Here is a 19937-nt window from a genome sequence, read left to right as displayed (position 1 = left end):
AGATGTGTCGTGAGGAAAAAAAAAAAAAAAGCCTTGCAGGCCTCAGTTAAGGAATGAGGGCTTGATCCTAAGGGTAGGAAAGGTCTTCGGCAAGGTTTGAGACTCACAATGTGTTTCTCACTCTGGGTTTTGAGCCTCCCCTTCATTCAGTCTCCACAGTGCGATGATGAGCTCGTGCATGAAGCATCTTAGGAGCCCACCCTGGGCCCTTTCTCCTGATGGGTCACAGGAGCAAGTCCCAGCATTCAGAGCTGTGCACGAGTTTGAGAACAGCTGCTTGTTTTTGTAGGAGTGACAAAGTAGAACCACTCTGGGTCTCATACCTGAGATAAATACCTATAGGACGAATCAAGCATGAAGCACTTATAACATTTTACAACAATTTTTGTTCGAGGGGGGTGCCTGGGTGGCTCAGTCGTTTAAGTGTTCGACTCTTAATTTCGGCTCAGGTCGTGATCTCGGGGTCGTGGGATCGAGCCTCGCGTTGGTCTCTGCGTTCAGTGTGGAGTCTGCTTGAGATTCTCTCTCTCTCTGCCCCTTCACCCCCCCCAAAATAAATAAATGTTTAAAAGAAAAAGGAATTTTTGTTCAAGCAGAAAAAATGGTTGTATTGAGAAAAACACTTAAAGATGGTACATAAATATGCACCTGCAAAGCTTTTTTTTTTTTTAAGATTTTTATTTATTTAACAGAGAGAGAGAGAGCACAAGTAGGCAGAGCGGCAGACGGAGGGAGAGGGAGAAGCAGGCTCTCCGCCGAGCAGGGAGCCCGATGCGGGGCTCGATCCCAGGACCCTGGGATCATGACCTGAGCCGAAGGCAGCCGCTTAACCGTCTGAGCCACCCAGGCGCCCCATGCAAAGCTCTTAGTAATAAAGGAGAAGCGTCGGTATCTATATCCCCAGGAAAAAATAGGACCAGGAAGAAACAAACCTTGATATTTCATGTTGCTGGAATTTATTGTATGTGGCCATTGCTTTTGTTCATACTTTTATCAACTCCTGATGACATTTTATTGAGCATACACAACTTTTAGAATCGGGACACAGGTTAAGGATTTCTTATCCTACCCCCAAAACACACAGACACTTATTCTTAAGAACAGGAATGTATTTCATACTTGAAACTCCAAAAATCATTACTGGCCTTTACCTGAGTAGTCTTTTGAGTCATACAAAATTTAAAAAGAGCTAAGGAATGGAAAAAACAAAACAAAACAAAACAAAACAAAACAAAAGGTAAAGTTATCAGTTAATACTAGCTGGTGCCATTCTAAAGCATGTAAATTCACTTTGCACATCGGCTCCTGCCTCATTTAAAGGTGTTTTCAAAGAGGGTTAAAGTGCAAACAATATGGAACTTTGCCACCCTTTCAAAAAATGACTAGTTAGTCCAAAATAACTTCATTTATGTGGCAGAAAAGGAGTTAAAGGCAGGGTGTATATTCATCATTGTAGAAACAAGTGTGTATTTGTGTGTATGTGTCTACATGCTTTAAATATGAATTTCTTAAAAGGAAAGGACTGCTTCCAGAGTTTTAGGTTCATTGCTGGCTGCTTGGAAAAGAGCTTTCTTGGCTCACAATTCTGAAGTCGCCCCCCTCAGAATGTCCTGCAACCAGGGGACAGAAGTAAGGGCACGTTCTGGACCCAGTCCGTCCTCCACTTGCTTCCTGACATTCACATCTGGGTCTGCGAGACAGGAGCCATCGTGGAATATATATTCATCTTTTCCAGGTTCTTTTTCTCATCCTCATTATCAAACTGAGCTTCAATCTCCGCTGGATTGATGTAAGTATAGAATCGGGCCATGATGGCAAATATTATGCAGACAACCAGGAGCAACGCCGCAAATAGAATGTACTCAGCCCACTTGGAAGGAATTGGAGTTGGAGCAGGAAAAAAACAAAAACAAAGCACGTTATGGTACTGTATGCATTGTGAGTGCATTTTCTTGCTATGTCTAGGTAGAAGGTGCTCTGCAATTAAACTGTGATGGAAAATTGGTAGGCGACTACCATAGGTACAGAATGACCAGCTTTTCTTGAATGCCCAAGTATAAAGATAACATTTTTGTAACCGCACTGGAGGGCAGAAACCAAGACTCTGGGAAGATGAGAGAAAATTTCTGAAAAACCCATGTTAAGGGACAGAGCTGGCCTCTAGAAGGATGGGGACCAACAGAACAGCACACGGTACTCTTGAGCAAAAAATAATGTGCTGAATTGTTCTAACTTAAGACCTCCATATTATTCTTTGGCAGAATCTTGCGGTTATGAGCACACAGCATGAGCACATGCTCTGATGAGACTTGAAGGGGGGAGTGAAGAAACAGATAGGGTAAGGGGCAACCCCCTTATGAACCATATGCAGAAATGCTGAAGGAGAGAGTTTCAGTTTCAGAAAAGCCCCCACTTTATGTTAGCTGGAAAAATTACAACCACCTTCAGAATGGCTCTAACTTTAGGTGTCATGAAACTTTCTGGAAAACATGTTGGTCTTGGGGCCATTACGCTGCATTCACTGAAGCTAGGAAAGATCTTTCCTTTAATAGTAAACCATATTAGGGTATAGGCATCTTAACCCAAATCTGGGTATTTTGGTTGTCACTTTCCAACTGTACAACACCAAGTAGAAATATGAAGAATCGGCACACACTTGGCCAAAAGCCCATTTGGTCATCACCCTCTCTGGCTGGTTTTATTCAGCCGTTAGCTTAGATGACCATGTGTATACACAGCAGGTGAGGGAGAGGCATCACGATGATCACAGACACACACAGTCTCTTTCCCCACCCCATACCTGTTCGCTGATCTGGCCCGCTCCCGCTATTATAAGCACGATGATGTTGCCAACAGCTACCGTCAACAACCATCCTGCTTGAAGCACCGACTTCATGTTGGAGGGGGCCTGGGGAACAACACACAGTCAATCCCTATCTAGATGGCAACCGCGGAGCTGGAGAACACCACTTATCAATGCATTTAGTTGGGCAGTCCGCCCTAAAAATGCACATCAAAAGTCAGGTTGGTTCACATATAAAAAGGATTATCACTTGGATAACAAGACACCCCAAACACTCATCCACGAACATCCAAGAAGCCCTCGTTTCCCACTCTCCACATCCTTGCAAAGCTGTTGTCCTGAGTTAAATGGGCAAATCTATGGATGAATCAATTCTATGTCTATAGAAGAGTTTCCAAGCAAAGCCATCCATCCCATTCTCTTTCCCCTAAATGGAGGTTGCTCTCTGGGCCAGAAGCTTGCTCTGCTGTGAGCTTCCCTGCCATGTCACCGAACCCCTCTTGTCACCTATGATATAGTCATTTTATTCGATTGTGAGGTCATCACAGAAAGGGATTGTCCAGCTCATATTTACGATCTTTACTGCAAGACTTAAAGGTGCTAGGCATTGTAGGGCCACAAGGACCTTAACTGTATTTTGATGAAATTGTTGAGAATCTAGGCCCTAATTGGCAAAATTTACCTCACCAGTCTCATCTTTAACAGTTGAAAGCAATAATATCTTTTAACTTTTAAAAGCTAGGCCTTAATCAGTGTGTGGAGAGATCTCACCTGAGCCTTAATGATTATGAGTACACAACCCAGAAATGAGCACCATGATGAACAGCTGACATCATTTAGTTGTTTCAGAATATAGAATCTGCTGCCTATCATGACGCTGGTCACAGTAATTAATATAGTTTTTCTCACTTAGGACTCTAAATCTCTAGTATATGATGTGGGAATGCAGAGTCATATGACATATGCACCCAAGAAGCTAAACAGAGTCATATTATTATTCAATAAAAACATGACGGGATCTCAAAAAACTTGTTTGGCGGAAGGTACCATAATGCTTTCTAGAATCTTTTTTTGCCCCCTAGAATCTTTTAAACTATAAATACATTGCTTATTGAAGTTAGGGCCCAACAGCATTTTTTGAAGGCAGGGGTGTGGGGGAGGGGTGCTAGAAACAATGACCAAGAGACCTGAGAATATGAGAACTCCAGTCCCGTGATAGAGAAAACCACCTCTCCGCAGGTGAGGAGGAAATACTGCGGGATCTGCAGAGCCATGTTAACTGTGTTGGGTGAAATATCTTCAAACACGTGCAGTTCAGGGCAGCCAGTATCCTAAACCAATAAGGCAAAAGCAAGAAGAAATTAAAATGGAGAACTGCTTCTAGAATGAAAATTGCTCAAACAGGCAAATGGAGTTTGGACTTCTAGGATCACGTCCTATGATTTGTCAAGTAAGTACACTTTCTATTTTTTATTTTATTATTTATTTTTTTAAAAGATTTTATTTATTTATTTGAGAGCGAGAGAGACAGCGAGAGAGGGAACACAAGCAGGGGGAGTGGGAGCGGGAGAAGCAGGCTTCCCGCCAAGCAGGGAGCCTGATGCGGGGCTCGATCCCAGGACCCTGGGATCATGACCTGAGCCGAAGGCAGATGCTTAATGACTGAGCCACCCAGGCGCCCCAAGTAAGTACACTTTTTAAATGGCAATATGCAACAGCGCATATTATCCTCGTGATGAAATGGCCTTGGTGGGATTTGAAAATCTGTCCACTAGTATTTTCCTCTTAAATCAGAGAGTAGATTGGGTGTCAGGTTTGTTTAAAACATTGCCATCTTTTTGAACTCAAAGTTCGTAAGTCCATGTAAATAGTCTATGAAGAGGCATCAAATATTGGTCAACGTGGACTTTCAGTCAGACTCAGTCAGTCTCTTTATTTTTATTCTAAAAATAACAGCAAACTTAAGTCAACGGTAAGTTAAAGAATTAGTGGCGAAGCGAATGAATTCTAAGCCCATTTAAAACACGGATGCTAATATTACTTCCAGTTCAATCATTACCAGGTCCTAAGTGTTTAGTAGAACTTCTGATTCAACAGAACGACTTACTGACCTGCCTTCCGATTACATAGGTGAAAGCACTACCGAACTCAAGCCTGGACGATTGGAAATCATTTACACAGATTTGTGGAATCTGTTGTGTTGAGTGTATTTCAAAGTGTTTTCTGTGGAAAGAAAGAATAATATAGTTTAACATTCCTGGTATTAACAGCTTCAGTGTAGTGTTTAAAGAAAAAAACTTGAAATCCTTGAACTTGGGAGCACAGTGTCCAGGACAGGTACTTACATGCCGGAAGAAAAAAACTGATACTCGCTGGCGTTGTGACTGGTCACATTCACATAAACTTTCTTGTCCATTGTGATGTTGAAGCTCTCATCAAAACTATTTATAAATCTGAAACAGAAAACCATCGGTCTTGTGACTGGACTATGGGATACTTTGCTTTAGGTCACAGTACGTGCACCTGAACTTGGGCTGTGCTCTCTTTTGGAAGGAATTTAAGATGTTTATGGAAGATTTCTAGACTTATAAAGGCAGAAGGAAGCCACCCTAGGTTTGTCCTTGTTCACCCATTCATTAGAACACACCCAAAAGAAGTGACCACAGTCTTCTGCCTGGAGCTGTTCTAAGTACTTGGTTAACTAGGAGCTATTGCAATGGTAGGTTGGGATACAGCCTGGATGGAAATGGGAGCTGGTCCCCGCTTCAGGAAGGCAGCACTTTGTGTTCCTTGCTCAGAAGCTTTAGAGCTAAAGGACCAAAGTCGAAGTTGCTTAGTACCCTAACAGTCTCCATCCGGGCTTCTTTCTGGGGGCTGGGGATGGAAGGCCATTTTCTGTCCTTTACCTCTAGGAGCCTGAGCAGGGAGGGGCCCCAAAGAGCGGAGAGGAAGAAGAGGGTTGGTCCTGCAACCAGAGACACTTAAGTCTCCTATGCCTAAGCTTCACATGGAGCCAGTCGAGTTGCTTGCCTTCAAAGGGCCATATGGATGGCAACAGTGTGGACAGATGATTAGATCCCTTCCTTCAATGTTCCAGGCTATAGAAGACCCTGACGCTCTTATAGTATATCAGAGAGAAGGGTGCTGCCCCGAATATGACTAGTTGATTTTTCTTACCAGACAGCTGAATGAAAGCTTTCAGCAGATTATCCAATTTAAAGAATGGGCAGTAATAAGATCGTATACCCAAGTATTGCAGAGAACAATTTAACCTGTACATTCCTAAAATACGTGGCCAAATTTCATCAGCTTTGTGGCAACAAGTAACATTCTAGGTCCTGGGAGAACATCTCTCTGAATAAGCTCATTTCTCTGAATACCAAATTCTAGGTACTGGGAGAACATTTCTCTGAATTAAGCTCAGGCCCTAAAGTCCCTGGGTATTTGACTTGGTGTAGTTCGACAGATGCTTAACATAGAAAACAGAACCCTGACCCGGGTCAACAGGAGCCTCATAGTTGGGTGGATGCCTCGGAGTGAAATGGCTGGCTCGCAGGGTGACTCTCTGTTTAACATTTTGAGGAACAGTTTTTCAAAGTGTCTGCATCATTTTATCATTCTACATTCCCACCGGCAGTGTAAAAGCCTTCCGATTTGCCCACATCCCCACCCACACTTGTTATTGCCTGTTTTTGGTTGTTTTTGTTTTGGTTTTTGGTTGGAGCCTGGTGAGTGTGAAGTGGTATCTCTTTGTGGTTTTGATTCACATTTCCCTAATAATTAAAGACGATGCGCATCTTTCCTGGGCTTTTTGACCGTTTTTATATTTTCCTTGGAGGAATGTCTCTTTCTTTTTTTTTTAAAGATTTCATTCATTTATTTGTTTTTTTTAATCTTTTTTTTAAGATTTTATTTATTTATTTGAAAGAGAGAGAATGAGAGATAGAGAGCACGAGAGAGAAGAGGGTCAGAGGGAGAAGCAGACTCCCCGCTGAGCAGGGAGCCCGATGTGGGACTCGATCCCGGGACTCCAGGATCATGACCTGAGCCGAAGGCAGTCGCTTAACCAACTGAGCCACCCAGGCGCCCCTTCATTCATTTATTTGTCAGAGAGAGAGAGAGAGAGAGAGAGAGCACAAGCAGGGGGAGCAGCAGAGGGAGAGGGAGAAGCAGGCTTCCCGCGGAGCAGGAAGCCCGACGTGGGGCTCTATCCCAGGACCCTGGGATCACGACCTGAGCCAAAGGCAGATGCTTAACGACTGAGCCACCCAGGCGCCCGAGAAATGTCTCTTTAAATACTTTGCCCATTTAAAGAAGTGGGTTGTCTTTTTACTTTTGAGCTGTAAGAGTTCTTCATGTATTTGGAACCTCTTATCAGATATATGATTTGCAAATATTTTCTCTCATTTTATGGGCTGTCTTTTCGCTGTCTTGATATCACTTGTAACACTAACGCTTTCCATACGATGAAGCCCGAGTGACTATTTTTTTCTTTTGTTGCTTGTCCTTTTGGCTTCATATCCAAGAAAACACTGTCTAACCCAAGGTCACAAAGATTTACTCCTATTTTTCTTTTATAAATTTTACTGTCTTTGTTATATTTAGGTTTATGATCCACCGCGTACATTTTTGTGTGTGGTATCAGGTAGGGTCTGACGTCAGTCCTTTGCATGCGGGTACCCCAGTTGTCCTAGTACCAAAACGATTTTAATAAAACCACAACTATCTTTAAATGAAGATTTCTTTTTAATCTACTTATGGTCAGTTTTGCCCTGACCATACTCCCTCCTTGAAGTATCTTTTTCAGTATGACAGTCATGGAAACCAAGGATTGAAATAAACTGAACTTACCCAACCAAGCCTATGCATAGATTTTTCTAAATCTTAAACTGAGCTTTTTAGAAATGAATGAAGCATATATAATCACATCATCTACATTAATGATTTTTGTACCACTAATGAATAAAAATACCTGTAAGATATTGATTTTTTTATTTTTCTCATTCTCTTAATATATTTTTTAATTATTTATAGTGCACATATTAATTTGGTATAATAATTATATGTATACTTTTTAACAGATACCATATTCATGCATTATGGGTATATGCTCAAATATTTTTATTGGATGTGATAAAAGCTTTAGGGCCACCTCTCTAGAGAAACTTTGTACATGTGGACAAAAAAAAATCATATATGAATGTAATTGGGGCACTGTTTGGGAAAATGGCAATAACCTAAATTTCCTTGAAGAAAAGAATGGATAAATAAATTGTGGTATATGCATGCAATGGAATATTCTATAGTCGTTTAAGTGAGTAGATAAGGGATACATATAGTAATATGGATAAATATTAAAATGATATTTTATAATATATGATATTGCAGAACATACACAGGACAACAATATATTAAGTTTAAAAACATGCTCAAGAACATTGTGAATATATACATATATAGCAATATGTAATGTTAAAAAATTCATGAGAAAGATCAATATCAAATTCTCAACTAATTTTGACCCAAGTATTGTCACTTTTTTTTGAGAGAGAGAGAGAGCACATGTAACTGGACGGAGGGGAAAATGGAGAAGGGGAGAGAGAATCCTTAGTAGGCTCCGTGCTCAGCATGGAGCCCAATGCAGGGCTTGATCTCACGTCTCTGAGATCGTGACCTGAGCTAAAATCAAGAGTCGGATGCTTAACCAACTGAGCCACCCAGATGCCCCTGTCACTTCACTTAAAGGACTCTGTTGAAGGTAGTCCATGTAAGTCTTGCAACTTACTGATACCACATAATTAAAACAATTCCATTTTGTTTAAAATTCTGTGTACTCTTTCTTTACTTCATATATTACTCCAAAATCTAACCTCCTGACTTTCTCAAAGTTGTTCTATTTATCAGTTTCTGACATTAGTCTCTCGGCACTTTCCCTTTTTATGGATTGTCTCTTGGACATTGCTGAAATAATAAATCCTTTGATCCATTAAAGATTTGATGTTGCCAATTAAAAGAAAAAAGTTTCTGGCTTATCTTACCCACCATATGGGTGGGTTAGCAGGTTAAAATGTTGCTGATTTTATGTGTCCTTCTTTCCCAAGATCTCAACAAAGACAATTTAAAGAAGAATGAAGCTTTAGCATAGCACCAGAACAAGAAAGGACACCACAGTTTAGACTGTTCAAAGTTTCCAAAGTTAGGAGACATTTCTGTAGAAATCAAAACAATGGTTCTGAGCCACAAAGGACATCCCAGAGGTACTTCCAGCTCAGACTCAGATACAAAGATTAGGAAAGGGCCAGATGACCATCATCAGAAGATTTCCTTCCAGATCTGATAGGATAGTTGTATGTATGTGCATGTGTGCAGGACAGAGGAACAATCCAGAAGGCACAAAAGAAGATGTTATAGGCTGAATTGTGTCTCCACCCCAACCCCAATTCATATGTTGAAGTCCTAACTCTCAGGACCTCAGAATGTGACTGTATTTGGAGGTAGGGTCTTTTTTTTTTTTTTTAAGATCTTATTTATTTGAGAGACAGAGAGAGAGAGAGTGTGTGTGCGCACACACACGGGTGGGGGGAGGGGCAGAGGGAGAGGGAGACATAGGCTCCCCGCTGAGCACAGAGCCTGATGTGGGGCTGGGTCCCAGGACCCCAAGATCATGACCTGAGCTGAAGGCAGATGCTTAACCAACCGAGCCACCCAGGTGCCCCTGGAGGTAGGGTCTTTAAAGAGGTAAAATGAGGTCATGAGAGATCCGAGATCACTGGTGTTCTTCTAAGATTAGGACACAGACACACAGAAGAAAGACCATGTGGAGACAAAGAGAGAAGATATCTATCTTTAAGCCAAGGGGAGAGGCCTCAGAGAAAACTAACCCAGCCAGTGCTTTGATGTTGGACTTCCAGCCTCCAGAACTATGAGGAAATCACTTTTGTTGTTTAAGCCTTCCAGCCTGTGGTACTTTGTGATGGCAGCCTTAGCAAACTCACACAGGAGAGAACAAAGAAAATGAGATGGAACCCAAAATCAGAAAGACCTAGTGCGGGCTACTACCCACATGTAGTTTATACTGCAGAGAGATGAGGGAACACCAAGGAGAAAGAAGATCCCCAAAACTTGGTGAAAGGAAAATTTAATCACTACAGAGAGTGGCAGATTGTGTGTGTGTGTGTGTGTGTGTGTGTGTGTGTGTGTACACAGCTAGGTGCTGGATGCCAACAGAGACAAGCCTCCAGTTCTGGGAAGAAAATGGTGGCCAACCTATGACCAAGTATGAGAACAGAAAAGCATTTTCAGGCAAGCAAGGACTTGGCAAATTGCCTCACAGCTTTTCTTGGTCAGATATTTGAGCACAAGTCTGCAGCCAAACAAGAAAGATGACCCAGAATTCAAGAAAGAAAGGCGCTAACCTGGGCAGACAGTGAAAGTTCTATGAGGACAGTGGCATCACAGGACTACAGAGCAAATGGCCTTGTTACATCAAAGAGCATGCTGAGGAGTTGGTTCTCAAAGAGGAAGGTGAATTCCCCGGATCCGTTCTCTGGATCACCCTGAAGATAGAAGCTCATGCTTTTGTCAACAAGAGGCCAAGTGAGTCACAGGAAAACACAAAAGCTGTGCAAGAAAACCTTGGTTTAAAGACGTGGTACCATCGAACAATTCAGGGTACATAATAGGATATTCCGATTAATCTTGACATTCAGAACATTTCCACTTGAGGCTCTATTTCCAAGGATATAAAGTTACATTTCTTTCCCTTTTGGACTTTTATTACATTGTGACTAATATTTTGATAGTTAACCCGTAAATCCTGTTTATTAATCATTTTTAGACTTGACCTAGCACATGGAGTACACGCAAAGATAACTATTACAAAGGTTAAGAATGTGAAACAAGCCAGAGGTAAAGAGAGATGAAAAGTTAATTCCGTTTCTCCACAATTTCCATTAGTAAGTTAATAGTCATCCTCCTAATCATACACCTTTCCCTCCCCTAGTTCATGTTTTAGTGGTAACTGGCAAAAGCTTAAATCTGAAATTGTTAATGAGTGGCCACAGGGAAACAAGAGATTGGCAGTAAGAGTTGAGGCATATAGGAGCCCTACACTCATTTCTCCCCCAATTTATTCAGACTTTCCCATCTTATTTAAAAAGTGTATTTACAGGGGCGCCTGAGTGGCTCAGTCAGTTAAGTGTCTGCCTTCGGCTCAGGTCATGGTCCTGGAGTCAGTCCCAAGATCCTGGGATCGAGCCCAGCATCAGGAGCCCTGCTCAGCGGAGAGTCTGCTTCTCCCTCTCTCTCTGCCCCCTCTAGTGCTCTCTCTCTCCCAAATAAATAAATAAAATCTTTTAAAAAGTGTATTTACAGTAAATCGGCTTTTTGGTGTACAGTTCTATGAATTTTAACATGTCTGGATTCAGAGAAACACTATCACGGTCAAGATACAGACCAGTTCCATTGGCCCCTGCATCTCCCTCATGCTGACCCATAGCCAAACCTCTCCTCCACTCCTAAACCAAGGCAAACACTAATCTGTTCCCACATCCTTATTTATTTATTTATTTATTGGCCATTTCCAGAATGCCATGTAAATGGAATTACACAGTATGTATGTAACTTTTTGAGACTGCCTTCTTTCATGGCACAATGCATTTGAAAATCACTTATGTTATTGTATGTATCAGTAGTTCCTTTTTTCCGAAGTAATATTCTGTGGTACGAATGTACTCTAGTCTATTGTCTGTTTATCCCTCACCCACTGAAGGTCATTTGGGTGACTTTTAATCTTTGGTAATTACAAATAGAGTTTCTATGGACATTTATGTTTAGGTTTTTATGTGAACATAAGTTTGCATTTCTCTAGGATAAATATCTGAGAGTGGGATGGCTGGGTCGTACGGCAAATACACACTGGACTTTATAAGAAACTGCCTCACTGTTTTTCAGAGTGGCTGTACCATTTTGCACTCCCGCTAGGCAAAGCGCGGGAGTTCTGCTTGTTCTATCTTCTCACAAGCAGTTAGTATGGTCAGTTTTAATTTATATTTTTTAAAGGCCAATGATGTTGAGCATATTTTCATGTGCTTATTTGCCATCTGTAATATTCTTTGGTGAAATGTCAAAGTCTTTTGCTGTGTTTAAACTGGGTTATTTTCTTATTATTGTGTTTTGAGAGTACTTTATATATTCTGGATACATATACTTAGTCAGATATGTGATTTGTAAATATTTTATACCAGTATGTAGCTTACCTTTTCACTCTCTTAACAGTGAGATTGACAGAACAAATGTTTTTAGCTTGGATGAAATTTAATTCACCTATGTCTATGTATCTATACGTATGTATTAAAATGAAATATTATTTACCCATTAAATAGAAGGCAGTCCCTGCCATTGTGACAACATAGATGAACCGAGAAACATTAAGTGAAACAAGCCAGACAGAGAAAGACAAATACTGCATGGCATCACATATATATGGAATCTAAAAAACAGTTGAACTCATAGAAAAAAACAGTAGAACAGTGGTTGCCAGGGACTGGGGGGTAGGAAACAGGGAGATGTTGCATGAAAGGTACAAACTTTCAGTTCCACGGTGAGTAAGTTCTGAGGTTCTAATGTACTACATGGTGACTATAATTCATACTATATTATATCCTTCAAACGTGCTAAGTGGTTAGATCTTAAGCATTCTTATCACACACACATATAAAAGGTAACTGTAAGGTGATTGTGTTAACTTGACTGTGGTAAATATTTCACAATGTGCACATATAGCAAATCATACTGTATACTTTAAATATATTGATTTTACTTGTCATTTATACCTCAATAAAACTGGAAAAATCATAGAAAAATAATGCTATGATTTTGATAGTAATTGCACTAATCCTATGGATCAATCTGACATTGTCACTATATTAAGTATTCTAATCAATGAACCCAGCGTATCTTTCCATTTATTTCACTCATCATTAATTTCTGTCATAAGCCTTTGGTAGTTTTAGCTCTCAAATCCTATGTATGTTTTTATTAGATTTGTACCTAGTATTTCATCTTTTTTTGGAGCTATTGTATAGTTTTAAAATTTCAGTTTCCAATCATTCATTGCTTGTATATAGAAATATGATTTCTGTTGTCGATCTTATATTTTGTAACATTTCTACCCTCATTTCTAAACGCACTTACAGATTCTATGAACTTTTTGGTAGAGTCTTTGGGACATTCTGTGCAAGTACTTATGTCATCTGTAAGTAGGAATAGTTTTTATTTCTTCCTTTCCAATCAAGATGCTTTTCTTTTTTTTCTAGTCTCACTGCACTGGTGTCCAGAAGGATGTTGAATAGGAGTGGAGGGTGTGGACAATCTTATGGGAAGAGCAATGAGACTTTCACCATTAAGTATAATGATAGCTTGGGTTTTTTAGATATCCTTTTTCAGAGTAAGGAAGTTCCCTTCAATTACTAGTTTGCTGAGGGTTTTTTAAAATCATGAATGGACACTGAATTTTATCAAATGCTTTTCCTGCATCCAGGATGCAGGATATGATGATATGGATTTTTCTCTTTAGTTTATTAAGGTGATAGATGATATTGATTTTTTAAAAATATTGAACCGCTTTACATTCTTGGGACAAATCCCTATACTCTCATTTTTTAAAAAAAATTTTTATTATGTTATGTTAGTCACCATACAATACATCATTAGGTTTTGACGCAGTGTTCCACGATCCATTGTTTGCGTATAACACCCAGGGCTCCATGCAGTCCGCACCCTCCTTAATACCTATCACTGGGCTAACCCATCCCCCCACCGCCCTCCCCTCTAGAACCCTCAGTTCGTTTCTCAGAGTCCATCGTCTCTCATGGTTCATCTCTCCCTGTGCTCTCATTTTATAGCCTCGTTGCAGTTTGGACTTTACTCTGGGAATGCATTACTTCCATAAGAAGCTGATAACACTTAAGTTTTAAAGAAAAATACATACCTGATTCCATTTTCTCCTTTTTCTGGCTTCTGGTTAAGGCCATCCTTTACCTGAGAAAGAAAGCATTTTCAAATCTAATCCTTTAGAATAAATTTAGATTACCATTTCAGCCTCTGAGAAGGAGAATGATGTTGACATTTATCCTAGGAGCTAAGGGCATATGGTTACATTTGCAGGGCTCCCTCCTCCAGTCCCGGTTCTCCTGGAGGTTAAATGAGCCTCTACGATTTTTGATGCTTGCTTTCTAGTGGTTCCACAGAACACTACGGTCCAAGAACTGAGAATGAGTCAATCAAGAGCTCCCTAATAAAACACATGACCGAGATGTCTTCATTCCATATTGCAGTTTTTCTAGGTCACCTAAATTCACCTTACAGAATACTCAGCACTCCTCCACTCAGTTCAACTCTACCTTCATAGTTTCCTAATGTGTTGAATGGCCTATCTAGATGCTGATATTTTGTCCTGAAATATTTTGTATGTATTTTTATTGCTTTTTCCTGATATGTTCACTATGTTTTTTCAGAGACTGGTTTAATTCTCCAGTTACCCAGTGCGAATTTTTTAACCAATACAATTAAAATGCATCTCAGAAAGTTGCTAAGAATGCTCATACGTACTCTGTGTGAGTTGTTATACTCACACACACCCCATACCGTGCCCACAAGTTCTTGTTTTGGGGGGGGTGGGGGCCAGGCAGAGGGAGAATCTCAAGCAGGCTCCACACCCAGCATGGAGCCTGACGGGGGGCTCGATCTCACAACCCTGAGATCATGACCTGACCTGAAATCAATAGTCGGACTCTTTAATTGACTGAGCCACCCAGGTACCCCCCCCAAAAGTTCTTTTTAAAAATTTTAATTAATATTAACTCTTCCCATCCACCAAAGTTTTATTCAATGTTAAATGACTTGTATCTTTGAAGAATGAAGAACTTGAGGATTTACTTACATAACACTACATGGGGTAAAACAAAGTCACACCACTGAAAGGCTGTGTCTCCAACATCACACATAGCAAAGAATCAGCTGTAAGTGTCCAACGACTTACCACTCGGTAATAATTGGGGGCCCATACTAGAAGGGTATGGCGTTGGCCCTGCTCAAAGTTATAAGTCACTGGAGTGACTGGCGATCCAGGAGAAGAAATGTTTATACTTGTCAGTTTGTCTACACCAAAAGTCCTAAATGTATTTGTCTATAATGGGAGAAAAGGAGTCACAGTTAATACCATAGAGTCTTGTTCTGCATCGTGTAACTGAACATTATCATGGCGTATTAGTTGACATCCCCAGTTCACTTTCATACACATCAAAAAATGCCTTGCGGGAGCCGGCATTGGGTTGTCTCAGCCCGCCACCCACCTCTGTCATGAAGTTGTCTAGGGTTATGCAAGAATTATACTGTTTGCCCAGCATTTTACTTTTTATTTCTGCTTCTGAAAATACATGTTCTGGAAATCATTTCTACCATTGGGCAGAGAATAGCATTAGGGATAAAGGAATAACCCTGGTGAAAAATCAGTCCTAGGCTGCTCCAAGCACCAGAAGTCAAATTTTCTTCTTTCGTCAAGATCACCAGTTTGGTAAGCTCTAAGGGAGGGGCTCTCAACTGTGGCTGAACAGGAATGAGACCAGTTAAATCAAAATCTCTGAGGTATCGGGATTGTCAAAGCTCTCCAGGTGATTCTAATGTGGAGTCAAGGTTGAGAACCTCTAATTCAGACCAGCGACCATCCAGATGAAGGTTTTCCAACCTGGGCTCTGCTGACATTTGGGACCAGGTAAGTCTTTGTTGTGGGACCGTGTGTCAGTCTCCCTGGCTTCCTCCCTCTGAAACGCCAACAGCATGCTCTCAGTTGTGACAATGAAAAATGTCTCCAGAAATTGCCAGATGTCCCTGAGGCGGCAAAATAACCTCTGATAGAGAAACACGGACAGAGCCTTCCTATTTAAAGGGTGGTTCCACGCACCAACCGCAGCAACTGTCCCCTGAGAGCATGTTAAAAATGCAAAATTTTACAAACTCCCCAGGGGATTCACAGGCCCATTGAAGTTTGAGGCACAATGGTCTAGAGTGAAGCCCAAAGGAGACCGAGATACTAAGCCATTTCACTTCCACGCTTGTTGTAGGAATTATATAAGGATCGAGAAGATCAGTTTCTCCCAAGCCTATTATAACTCAGGTCAGAAGATAAAAAGGAAAGTTGCATTTCCTTCTACTTACTTGAGTCATTTGGGGTTGTATCACCTCCACTCCAGGAAAAGATACAGTCATGTTACCATTTCCTATATTCAATACTTTAACTTGGACTTCGTTTTGCTTGGGGAAGACTGGGAGAGTTTTCTGAGCAAAATAAAAGAAAATTGGCAGTGATGCCTTCCACGCAGATTGAAGATAAGCTTGGCCCAGCCACCAGCACCCCCGCCCTCCAGCCGTGGAAAGCTGTCTCGGCTGAGAAACCAAACACCCCCAGGAGGCCTCCAATCGCTCGCCTCATGGCACCCAGAGGAAATGATGCTTGTACAGAACAGGGCAGTAATCACAAAGAGGCTGCTCTTGGTCTTAACACCTCCAGGCCGAAGGATGCCAGGTTATGAAGCCTCCTATCTGAGGGGGCCAGAGTAAACACAACCCAAATGAATGTGTATCTTGCTGTGGCACCTGAGATCTGCTCTCCTGGGAGGCCAACATCGTCCTAACTCTGGGAGCCTTGGCCACAGCACTGACGGTACCCTAAACGGCCTTTCACAACTAATCTATGCCTCTTGCCTCCACACATTTGTTCAGGGGTCCTGCCTTTTCCCAACAGTGCTCGCTCTCCAATCCCAGGGTCCCTGAAGCAACCCATTCTATGCTATTCTAGAAGTCCATCCTCACTTCACAATTCATTTTGCACAAAGCCGTGTTCAGGAGTCAGTGAGTACACCCACATGTGCAGGAGCACTGTTCACAGCAGCCAACGCGTGAAAACAGCCCAAATGCCCATTGACAGATGGATCAACAAAATGTGGTTCATCCCACAGTAGACTATGATTCCACTGTAAAAAAGAAGGAGATTCTGACACCTGCTATGATACGGATGAACCTCAAGGACATTATGCTCAGTGAAATCAGCCAATCACAAGGGACCAATATTGTATGCATCCATTTACATGAAGTACCAAGAGTAGACAAACTCATAGAGACAGAAAGTAGAATGGTGACTGCCAGGGGCCAGCGGCGGAGGGAGGTGGGAGGCGGCGTGGGGAGGGTAAGTGGGGAGTTGTTTTTCAGTGGGCACAGACTTTTCATTTTGCAAGATGAAAAGTGTTCTGGAGATGAGCTGCACAATAACGTGAACACATTAAACACTCCTGAAGTGTACACTTTGAAGTGGGTAAGATGGCAAATTTTTGTTATGTATATTTTATCACACTTAAACATTTAAAAAGAAAAATTAGAGAGAGAGAGAAGGAAGGAGGGAGGGAGGAAGACAGAAACAGAGAGACACGGAGAGAGATACACACAGAGACAGGGGAGGCGACAGAGAAAGGAGGCGGGGACAGAGGCGGGAGGAGAGCATTTGCCTCCAGGCTCACACACTACACAGCGCCCGTCGCTAGCCTGTTCGCACACTGAGGGCACCAAGGAACCTGGTTTAGGGCCCCCGTGGGTCCAGCAGACTGGGGACTGGCGTGAGAACTAACATCGCTAGAAACATCAGAATACAAAAGGCATCTTCCTGAAGACCGTTGATACATTTTCAAATAGACTTTCTAGGAGTTCTGATTGTGAAAGAGGAAGTTCTATAAACTCCCACTCCCATTATAAAAACCATGTCCACAGAAACGCCCTGTGTAACCGCCATCCCCCTTGGCCCTGCTAAAGCACACCCATCCCACCCTCCTCCCGGCTGCCCCCTTTGCAGTGATGAGCAACCGCGGTGCATGCTGCCTGGAAGGGACAATTCTGCCCCTGTGGCATCTCCACATCATCCCGTCCCTAGCTCCAGGACCATCTGTCGGCAGAGACCCTGGCCTCCCCGCGGTTCCGGAGAAAGAAGCCTTCCGAACGCCCCACCCGACCCGCAGGAAAGGCCACTGGGGAATCAGAGGTCCACTCACATCAATTTCCACCTGCACGATTGCCGCCACTACAAAAGCCATGGAAGCCAGGAACATTCCAACTGTCATCTTCTTCAAGGAGCTGGGAGACAAGCGTAAGGGTGACTCTCCGCCAGCCGCCCCCCAGCCAGCTAATGATCACACTCCTTTTCCCACCATCCGCCCGAACAAAACTAGCTTCCCTACAAAACACCAAAGGAAAATAAATGTCTCTTGCTCTCTTATTTATGATCAAGACTAAGAGGGATAAATGGGATGCAAATTCTTATTTGCATATTTACATTTAATTTCTAGAAGCTATAGCTCAGGCGATGCGTCGGATGAGAGTTAACATTTCTATTGTCTACATATATGCCAAGTTTTAATTAGAAGCTTTTCTGGCTTCCATGAATAGCACTTTTATTTTAAGGGCAAATTTCTAGAAACATCAGCACACAGGCCTCTAATTCAAATATAATTCTTTAAAAACCCCGTCAGATAGGTGGTATGGGGGGAGGGGAGATATTCTTTCCTGACCCCAACTCCAACCTGCTGGTTACCTACGTGAAATTGAAGCCACATTTTGCAATCAGAGGATACACCACGGCATCCATGATGGGGACCATGATCACGATCAAGATGGCGTTCACGGTCTGCGGGAGAAGTAGAAATGGTCTCGTTAGCCGTGGTCCCAAAGGTGACTTTGAACTCAGAAAGCAACTTCAGTATTTTTTTTCCTACCTGCATCTGATCCGGCTGGATTTCAATAAGTCCCTAAAAAGAGGGGGGAAAAGTTTTACTGATAGGTTACTGAAAGGGATTAGAGCAAAGGAACAGTGACCAGGGGAGGTAGAGAAGATTGATACCCCAAACTTACAACTTTCCCACTCATAGTTGTTGCTTGCAGCGTCCACCTGGAGCCCTGAAAAACGAATACGTTTGCTGCATCATTTGGGAACGTGAGTTTTAAACCTTTTATAAGTCAAGGTTGAGGCTTTTCCAGATCAGGAATGAAGTCTGGAGTGTTATGGGGTTTAAATGTTTTTTCAGCATCAAGTTTATCTCCCAGCTCCACTGTAACACTGGGTAAAACAAAATACCTTGCATTTCTGCTGTACAAATTAACATGACATCTAGTTCTCCCACTGCCGCCGCTCCCCCACCCCCCCACGAAGAATCTGCAAAGCACTACTCTGAGATGCAGCTATCCTTAGGAAATACAAAGATGCATGTCTGAGACCTGTTGGAAAGCATGACATCACCTGCAAGGTGGAGGAGGCCACGCCCACAGAGGCTAGTCTACGTTCACTGGTATCACAGCTTCAAGAACATCATTACTGCTTAAGGACTATTTCTGACAGTCTAGGCTGTCCTGAAGTGGAAATCCGTCAAGACAGCGTTGGATTTCAGCCTGGGCAGCCTAGTTACATTCAACCTATTTTGCTTAAGGAAGACTCAGGACTGTACAAATACACGTGATTGTTTCTATGGAGGACTGAACGCATAAAGGTTTCAACACAATCTGTCAACTCCATTTAGAAGGCATCATGGAAAGTCAGGAAATAGGCCACTGCTTGAATTCTTTTTTTTTTTTAAAGTAATCTCTAGACCCAACATGGGCCTTGAACTCATGACCCCGAGATCAAGAGTCACATGCTCTACCCACTGAGCCAGCCAGGCACCCCGTGCTTGAGTTCTTAATAGATGCCAGTCATGGGTCACTTTATACACAGTCTCCAATTTGAATCCCAGGAGTGTTATGGGATTCCCCCCAGTCACACAGCAAAAAGACGATGAGTGTATTTCTAGTGCGGGTCTGATACCAAGAGCTGGTTTCTATTCAACATGCAAAACTGCCTCCCTGTGCGTAAGATGCTGGTCTAAATCCCATACTTACATATAAGGAGATTGATGTGTTTGCTCAGATTTTTTCCAAGAGATGTTTTGCCCTTATAATAATCCTTCCTGGGGGCGCCTGGGTGGCTCAGTTGGTTAAGCGACTGCCTTTGGCTCAGGTCACGATTCCAAGGTCCTGGGATCGAGCCCTGAGTCAGGCTCCC

General features: G+C 42.2%; 1 protein-coding gene across 2 annotated transcripts in view; it reads right to left on the bottom strand.

The window, feature by feature from the left end:
* Nucleotides 1–933: 933 nt before the first annotated feature.
* SLC15A1 (solute carrier family 15 member 1) overlaps nucleotides 934–19937 on the bottom strand; it is a 49779-nt gene continuing 30775 nt past the window's right edge. For both annotated transcript variants that reach the window (XM_025874687.2, XM_073894376.1), the window contains 12 exons: nucleotides 18755–18799; nucleotides 18619–18651; nucleotides 18442–18530; nucleotides 17899–17980; nucleotides 16019–16138; nucleotides 14844–14990; nucleotides 13794–13843; nucleotides 5149–5256; nucleotides 4915–5026; nucleotides 3991–4134; nucleotides 2801–2908; nucleotides 934–1870 (listed from right to left, as the gene is read on the bottom strand). In XM_025874687.2, the coding sequence (XP_025730472.1) occupies nucleotides 1679–1870; nucleotides 2801–2908; nucleotides 3991–4134; nucleotides 4915–5026; nucleotides 5149–5256; nucleotides 13794–13843; nucleotides 14844–14990; nucleotides 16019–16138; nucleotides 17899–17980; nucleotides 18442–18530; nucleotides 18619–18651; nucleotides 18755–18799 (1230 nt within the window). In that variant the 3' untranslated portion in view covers nucleotides 934–1678. The remainder of the gene's footprint in view (nucleotides 1871–2800; nucleotides 2909–3990; nucleotides 4135–4914; nucleotides 5027–5148; nucleotides 5257–13793; nucleotides 13844–14843; nucleotides 14991–16018; nucleotides 16139–17898; nucleotides 17981–18441; nucleotides 18531–18618; nucleotides 18652–18754; nucleotides 18800–19937) is intronic.

This window comes from Callorhinus ursinus, unplaced genomic scaffold (genome assembly GCF_003265705.2).
Source record: "Callorhinus ursinus isolate GAN/ISIS: 27379988/994484 unplaced genomic scaffold, GSC_fseal_2.0 scaffold7, whole genome shotgun sequence".
NCBI lineage: Eukaryota > Metazoa > Chordata > Mammalia > Carnivora > Otariidae > Callorhinus > Callorhinus ursinus.
Note: the sequence above shows the minus strand (reverse complement) of the source record. Positions and strands in the feature narration are given on the sequence as shown.